This window comes from Plasmodium reichenowi, chromosome 11, assembly GCF_001601855.1.
Source record: "Plasmodium reichenowi strain SY57 chromosome 11, whole genome shotgun sequence".
NCBI lineage: Eukaryota > Apicomplexa > Aconoidasida > Haemosporida > Plasmodiidae > Plasmodium > Plasmodium reichenowi.
Window position 1 is genome coordinate 756274 of NC_033656.1, and position 9235 is coordinate 765508.

Here is a 9235-nt window from a genome sequence, read left to right on the forward strand (position 1 = left end):
TTATTTATTTATTCATTTATTTAATTATTATTTGTTATTTTTTTTATTAATTTTTTTATATGTGTAATTAAATTTCTCCTTTTTTTCATATATTTTTTCATAATTTGTAAATACTATATAAACATTATAATAGTATGAAACATTTGTGCAAAAAAAAAAAAAAAAAAAAAAAAAAAAATTAAATTTAAAATTAAACTTAATATATTATTCTAAGAACATGAAAGATTAAATTTTTCTTTATGTAAATATTGGGAGCAATAAAAACTCATAAAATTTTTAATTATTTTTATTTATATTTTCATAAGGTTTTTTAAAAATCTTTTTAATTATTAGGATTAATTTTTAATTTTTTTTGGTTTTTTTTTTTTTATTATTTAAAACTAACAAAAATTAAAACTTTTTAATAATACTGAAATATTAAAATAATATTTCTTTATATATATATATATATATATACACATATTATATATATATTTTTTTTTTTTTTTTGACTATAAAATGCAAAGTTTTGTTGATTCAGATTATAAAAAAAGAACTAGTAATAATAATGAAACTTCCGAAAGATATATTAACTCAATACAAAATTGTGATAAAGATGAAAAGAGAATATTAGAAGATGAAAGTGTGCAAAAAAACTTGTCATTTATTAATAATGAAAATATATATAATAAAAAGTTATCTAACCAATTGAAGACAAATGATAATCATAATAATAGTAATGTGAATACTCCTATTTGTTCTGTAAAATGTTTAAGCAATAAAAATATTTCCGTGGAGGATTTAAATAATGAAGAATCAAATACACAGAAAAATTTAGAAAAAGCTGTAAACAGGAGAAAAAAAATTAAAGAAATTTTATTAGAATATAATTCATTAAATTTAAGTTTATCTAGTGATAATATAGATTTATCAAAAGATAAGTCAATAAACCATAACAATTATAATAATAGTAATAATAATAATAATAATAATAATAACAATAATAACAATAATAATAATATGAATGGAAAGGACCAATATAATCCTATTTCTTATAAAACAAATATATCTGAAGAAAAATATTGTAATACAATAAATGATAAAATATCAAGTAAAAAAGAGGCAAGTAATTATAAATCATATAATAAATGTAATATTAAAAATAATGATACATTAAACTATAATAATTACTCAAATAATATAGATAACAATATTCATAACTTAAAATCAATAATAAATCGAGATTTTCTAGATAAATCGTTAGTTTCGAATGATGACGAAATAGATGATTATAAAACATTTTTAACCTTAGATAGCAATCAAACAATTTTTAAGAACAAGCCACTTAAAGTCCCAGATCTTTCTTTTTTAAATAATAGTAGCAGAACCTTTAGTAATACTGATTTTCTTCACATGGACAATAATAATAATAATAATAATAATAATAGAGAAGTTTATAATGAAGAACGAACTAATTTTAATTTTGTTAGGAATAAAATCATTTATGAAAAATTAGATGGATTATCCTTCTGCTATGATAATGATAGTAAGAACTTTAATTTTCCACCTGGACAGGATGATCATGATAAATCATTACAATTACAAAAAGACCACAAAACAGGTATTCTATATGAATGCAACAATAAAAATTATAATATGAGTGATAAAAATTTGAACATTTTTGAATTAAAAAAAGAAAATAAAAATAATATAGTTAAGAATTATATTAAAATTAATAAAGTTGAAAACTCTAATATAGAACAGTTAATTAATAATCATATGAATAATTCACCTAATTATATCTTAGACAATAAAAAGTATGATATAGATGGTAAAAATTACAATGTAGATAATAATATAATAAAAATGCATAATACTAAAAATTTAAATAATCCAACTGATTATAATCGTAATTGTAGAATTATTTATAAAAATGCTTTTGAAAATTTTCATTATAATAATAAAAATACTAATGTAAATAGAGATAATATGTATTATAATAATAAAGAAATAGAAAGAGATGTAGAAGTGGAAAAAATAAATTATATTAATAAATTTAATAATAGTAGTAGTATAGTATATCCATATGAATTAAAATATAAAAATGCAATAATATCAGAAAATACATGTAAAAGTAAAAATAAAATATATGAAAATTTGAATTATGCAAATATAGAATATAATAAACCTACATATAATAAAAACGATTTTGCACAAAATGAGGAAACATATTTAAATTTTTCTTATATGAAAAATATAGAAAAATTTAAAGAGTTATTAATAAATGCTACTAGAGATAATTTAAATGAATATATCAAATGTTTACAAAATATAAATAATAAAAAATTAAAACATTATAAACATTATCTTAAACAAGTAAATAATTATAATATTAGTCAATATTTTAATAAAACATTTAATATATCTACTCCTGTAAAAAATATGAAAGAATCTAAATTACACAAATCAGATACATTTTCTTCATTACCTAAATCCATCAATGAAAGTGATGAATTAAGTACAACAACATATAGTGCTAGTAGTAGTAATAATAAGAGTATAAATAAATACCATAAAAATAATTGTAATCAAATTATTATTGATAGTAGTTGTTGTAGTAGTAGTATTAGTAGTGATAGCTTTTGTAGCAATTTTACAAATAAAAGTTTAACATATGGTAATAAAATGAAAATTTATAAAAACAAACGAAAACCAAATTTTAATTCTACTAGTATGTTATTACCATCAGTAAGTAAACAAGAAATTATTTCACATCCTGCAAATATAAATAATGAGTCTAGACTAAATTTAGTTTATAAAAATACGAAAAAAGAAATGTATTATAATAATAATAATAATAATAATAATAATAAAAATAGATATTATTCTAGTTTTAATAATTTTAAACCCAAACTACACAAATCCATAATAAGGAAAAGTGATTTTCCTTATATTAAAGAAAAAAATAGTTTTAATAGTTTGCATTATATAAATAAGGAAAAAAGAAATAAAACATATAAAATAAATAATAATAATAACAAACATATAGATAGTATGAACTATATTAAAAATAATATATATCCTTATAAAAATAACAATAAAAACAAAAAAAGAAATTTTTTTTTTTCTTTTAATACAGATTCTGAAGATTATAATAATAAATATTTAAACGATTCTTCTTTTTCAATGTTACGGAGCCATTCCTATGAAAATCATTTTAAGCATATATCATATGATAATCATTTAAATGATCCCAAAAAAAATTATATAAAATATAGAGATAATAATGATATTAATAATAATAATAATTATTATAATAGTCATTTTGGAAATTATAACCATGAACTTATTCAACATTCAAATGATGAAAAAGATTCAAATGAAAATACATATAATAATATAAATAGAAATATATTTTTTAATAAATTAGAATCTGCAGAAAATGAAAATGAGAATAATAATAGTAATAATAATAATAATAATAATAATTATGGTAAAGTGGATAGTAAATGTTCAGAAACATCATTTCATAAAAATAAAAATGAAATAATGAACCAACATATATTGTATAATAATTATCATGATGTTATGAATAAGAATAAAATGTATGAAATGGTTCATGATAATTTAAATGAATATGATACTTCAAATGAGAATTATGAATTTAATAAAAGTATTATAAATAATATGAATAATAATATAAATAATAATAATAACATAAATAATAATAATAATAATTGTCTATCCAACAAAAATGATTTTGCACAAAATGATGAATATCTATTTAACAAATCAAATGACGAAGAAATGTTTGTTAATGTGAATCATGGATCAGCAACAACTCTTTTAAAAATAACAACAATTAATGATATAGAATCTTCGATAAAAAACGTTGCTAATAATTATGATATAAATGATATATCCATAATAAACAAAAAACAAGAAAAATGTGATATGAATGAAGAAAATGTATCTAATGTAAATTTCGAAGAAAACGAATACAAAAATTTTATAATACATGCTGATTATGATTTAGTTGAAAATAAAAATCGTAATGATATATCTGATGATAACAAGACAAGTACTAGAGAAGAAAAAAATGAACATGGTTCATTCATAAATGTGAGAAACAAAGAAAATCTCCATAATTCATTATTGTTTAACACAAAAGAAAAAGATATGGAAAATATACTTGATTCTTTAAATTATAATTCTCAAAATGGCTCAAACAAAGAAGAGAAATTATATAGAAAAAATGAAAAAGATGATTCGATTATTAATATTAATGATAATACAAATGAAATAAAAAAATATGCACATAGTGATATACCAAATGACATAAAAAGTGGAATGAAAAATGATAATAAGAATAACATAAACAATAAATATATTTCAAATGAAATGCCAAGTAATATTCTAAATAATATTCAAAAAGAGATACAAAAAGATGTTCCAAATTTTATGGAATATCACATTGATCGTCCATTTAAAATGGAAGGAAAGGACATTAGAGAAATTATGAAAAATAATAAAACACGAATAGAAAATTTGTATGATAATGAAAATAATCAAAATGATCTTTGTTTAAGTGAAAATACAAGTGAATGGAATTATAATATAAATAATGATTTAGAAAATAAAAAAAACAGACCTCCATTTTTGAACATGTATAATAATATGAATAATTCAGAAAAGGATGTTTCTTATTCAATTAATTCATATAAGGAAGAAACTACGGATAAAAATATGATCAGATATTCATTTGATAGTTTTAATGAAGAATTTGAAAATCCAATTTCAGAACCCACTCCAGCAGCTTCTATTATATCTTATATAAGTGTAATGTCTCCAACAAATGAAGTATTAAAAGAGAAAAATACATCTAATATGAAAAATGAACATATGAATAATATAAAAGATATGTCTAATACATCGAATGAAATGAACGATGAAATTCCTAAAAATGATCAATTGCATTATAAGAATAATCATAATCATAATTATCAAAATTTATCAAATAATGAAGAAGAAAAGGAGCTATATATTAACAGAAAACCATTAAATAAGTATACTGATTATATGGAACAATATCATAAAAATAATATTAGTGATGAAAAATTATTGAATCTTAATTTGTTTTCAAAAAGGGAAGATATCAGTAATTATAATAATAATAATAATAATAATTCAAACATTTCTGTAGATAATAACATAACAAACATGTATAAATATGATCATGTAAATAAAAAAGATATATATAATATTTATGATACCTTAAGTGAATATAGCATAGATAATAGAAAAAAAAGTATTAACAGTATTGTAACGAATAAAATAAACAGTTTAGATAAAAAGTCAATAATAATAAATAATAATAATAATAATAATAATAATAATAATAATTTATTGGTACATAGTACTGATTTGTTTAGTCATCATCATAATAATAATTTTATATTATCCAAAACAAATAATTCATCTGAAAATTTAAGAACGAACCTAAAATTATTAAAAGATTCCAATTGGATGAATTATAAAAAAAATGTAAATTCAGATATTGGACATAAAGTTGTAAATACATTAGAAATTAAACAAGTGAAAATAAATACAAAACAAGGTGTTTTTGAAATAACAGCTGAAGGACAAGTTATGTTTACCTTTTTAGGAAGATCCGAAATAAAAGACTATAAAAATGTGAAAAATAAAAAAAATATTAATATAGATATATCAAAACCAAGAAAATTATTATTTATAATTGAAATGGATGGAATTAATATATACATAAAAGATGTTTTAATGAATATTGTTCTGGACTTTTATAATATATTTGAAGAAGAATTACCTAAAGCACATAAAGCAAGATATGAATATGCATATAATGTAGTGGAAACCTTAAAAAAACATACACCAAAAGTATCCTTAATAAAAAAATGGTTTGGTATATATAATTTAATGAGTAATGGAAGTACTCCTGATTTTATTGCTGTATTGAATAATAATATTTTTATTGAAAAAATTGAAATTAAAAATAATAATGTTACATTTATTTTAAAAGATCAAAATAGTATAACATTACATATTGATGATTTAAATGCAGTCACTACAAACATTAATAGAAAAATCAATGAAAAAAAAGAAAGAAGTATAGGGGATGAACAAGATACAGTATTTAAAGAATTCACAGAAGATAATGAAGATATCAAAATTGTTTTAATGAATATCCAAAAATTGTTAAAAAAGACAGGAATGTCTATTGATATTATTATCCAAAATTGGTGTAATACTTTACAAGCTTATTCATATTGTCTTAGTTTATTAACAAAAGGAAATGCAGAATATACCATGAAAATAAAAAAAACATTAGCACATATAACAGAAAAAACAGAATTACATAAAAGAAATATATATTTTTCTATATTCCCATTGATATTAGAAGAATAAAGAGAAATAAAATCAAATACATATAATATTAAAAAAATAATAAATTTTAATTAATATGGATTAATAAAATATTTATTTATTTCCCCACTTAAAAATATTGTTTTATATATATATATATATATATATATATATATATATATATGCTTGTTAATAAAGGATTACTTTTAATTTTTTTTTTTTATTTTTTTTTATTAACAAAATATATTTTGTCTTAATATTTATTTATATATAAAATATATAAATTTCCTCCATATCATTTTATTAATGCAAATATATATTTATTGTACATATTGTTTATATGGTTGATTGCTTATATAAAATTTTCACGTATATGAACGTTTATTTATTTTTTTTTTTTTAAATAATAATTTATTTTATTTTATATTATATTTTTTGTATGTTTTTAATGAGAACATATATATAAATATATGTTCATATATTATATATATATATATATATATTTTTTTTTTTTTTTTTTTTGTGTGCATTTTTCTAATAACATAAAAATGTAAATTCGAGTAAAAAGATAATGCATTTACATAAGCGTAATACAATTTGAGAATTATTATTTTAAAATAAAATAAAATGAAATAAAGAGAAACTAGAATGATTTGTCTGAAATGTACATATATATATATATATATATATATATATATAGGATAATTATTTTGTATATCATTAAAAAATAAAAATAAGTGAGATATTTTTCTATTCATACACAATATATATATATATATATATATATTTATTTATTTATTTATTTATTTATTTATATATTATACTTTTGTGGTCTTAATAGTATGAATAACCTCCTTTCATATGGTATTCTTCTGTTCAGTATTATATTTAATGTAGAAATAAAAAAATGGAAAGTTGTAGAATGTATGGTCTTGAATTTAACTCGTTCATCGAATTTGATAATTATGAAGGAGGGGTAAAATTAACAAAACGGCTACATATAAAAAATACTACTAAAAATATTATACGATTTCGATTTTTATTTCAAAGTAGTACATATTTTACTTATCCAGTGCAAGAAATAGAAAATATTAGTCCAGGGTTAAATAAAAGTTATTTAATAAGTTTTTTAAATCCGTTGAATGATTTACAAACTATATGCGAAATATTAAATATTTTAATAGACGATAAAACAAAAGATAAAAAAATATCCATACAACTTAAAGCCACTCCTTTAAAATGTGATATAATTATTCCATCAGTATTAAATTTAAATGAGATGGTAATTAAACAAAAAACTAAAGAAGACTTTATCATAAAAAACCAAGGGACATTGAATGCAATCATTAAATTATCACATAAAAATTTAACAAAAGAAAAAAAATTGAAAATAAAATTTGATCCATCTCAATTTATTCTAAAATCTAATGAAAAAAAATCCATAAAAATAATTATATATTCCGAAATTCCACAAAAATATAATGAATTTATATCTACCTCTATTATTGAAATACCTAAACATATAGAAAAAAATATATTCCAACAAGAAGAAATAAAAAACAATGACGTAAAAGATATAAATAAAAAAAAAGAAAAATTAGAAAAATACAAAAACGATGATAATAAAAAAAAACATTTTATGAATACAACAATAAATCCAAATGAAACTGAAGAAGCTAAAAATGTAAATGACATAATACATTTATTAAACGAAGAAAACATTAACGTTTGTTTAATTAAAAAAAAAACAGAGATAAACTTTTTGTCTGTACTTCCACAAATTAATATCCTATTTGAAAATAACAAAGAAGTATTTAATAAAAGTATTTTAAATTTTGGAAAAATAACAATAGGACAAAAAGTTAAGAAAACTATATATTTACAAAATCTTACTAATTCTCCAATTAAAATTATAGTAAGGAAATATTAGATCTTAATATTAGGCATATTTTTCTACATGTCTTTTTATAAAATAACTTCATTAATAACCATAAATATGTTATATATATATATATATATATATATATATTTATTTATTTATTTATATTTATATTTATTTATTTATATATATATATATATACATAACTTTTAAAAATATATGTCTATTATTCACCTTATTTTTCTTCATCCCTTTTGAAAAAAGGCTAGAAAACAAAAAGAAAAAAATATATTCATATTACTGAATGAAAAAATTTTACTCAAAGAAAAGAATAAGGAAGAAATAATCATCAGCATTGATAGTTCAAACCCAGTAAATCAATACACAGAAATAATTCAGTTTATAGCATGTAATGATTATTGTGTCGAATTGTTTTTAATATGTGAAATTGTAAACATAAAATTATTTTTCTCAAAAACATTATATTTATTTGAAAATCTTAAAATAGGAGATACTGTAAATGAAAAAGTTACAATAAGGAATGATGAAAATGCAGATTTGGATGTAGATGTTATAAATACAGGAAACTTTATAAATATAAAAAATAAAAAATTTACTATAAAGAAAAATAGTTTCCATTCTCTTAATTTAATATGTAATTGTATTTATCCAATAAATATTTATAAAAGAATATATTTCTTGGTTCATTTAAATAAACAAATATTTTATATAGATATTATTTGTAATTTCTCAATAAATTATAAAATGTGTCCACTTTCAATTAACCATATATATAGATATAAACATCTTATACATGATAAAGAAACAATATATACCTCTTATTATGAAAAAAATGATTATATCGATATATGGGACTTCCCAGTGGAATTTGATACTTATGAGGATACTGCATACGATTTATTGAATGAAATAATGGAAATAAATCAAAAGTAAATTAAATATTAAAAAAAAAAAAAA

At 18.5% G+C, this 9235-nt stretch overlaps 2 protein-coding genes across 2 annotated transcripts in view; both read left to right on the forward strand.

Moving 5' to 3' along the window:
* Positions 1-498: 498 nt before the first annotated feature.
* Positions 499-6420, forward strand: PRSY57_1120900 (hypothetical protein; the record flags this gene model as incomplete). Its single annotated transcript, XM_012908173.2, has 1 exon — positions 499-6420. The coding sequence occupies one exon, from the start codon at positions 499-501 to the stop codon at positions 6418-6420; it is 5922 nt and encodes a 1973-aa protein (XP_012763627.2).
* Positions 6421-7285: 865 nt separating this feature from the next.
* PRSY57_1121000 (hypothetical protein) overlaps positions 7286-9235 on the forward strand; it is a gene marked incomplete at both ends in the record, with an annotated part of 8120 nt that continues 6170 nt past the window's right edge. The window contains 2 exons of the mRNA XM_020114949.1: positions 7286-8293; positions 8522-9207. Of these exons, the coding sequence (XP_019970318.1) occupies positions 7286-8293; positions 8522-9207 (1694 nt within the window). Of the gene's footprint in view, positions 8294-8521 lie in introns of the transcript that reaches the window.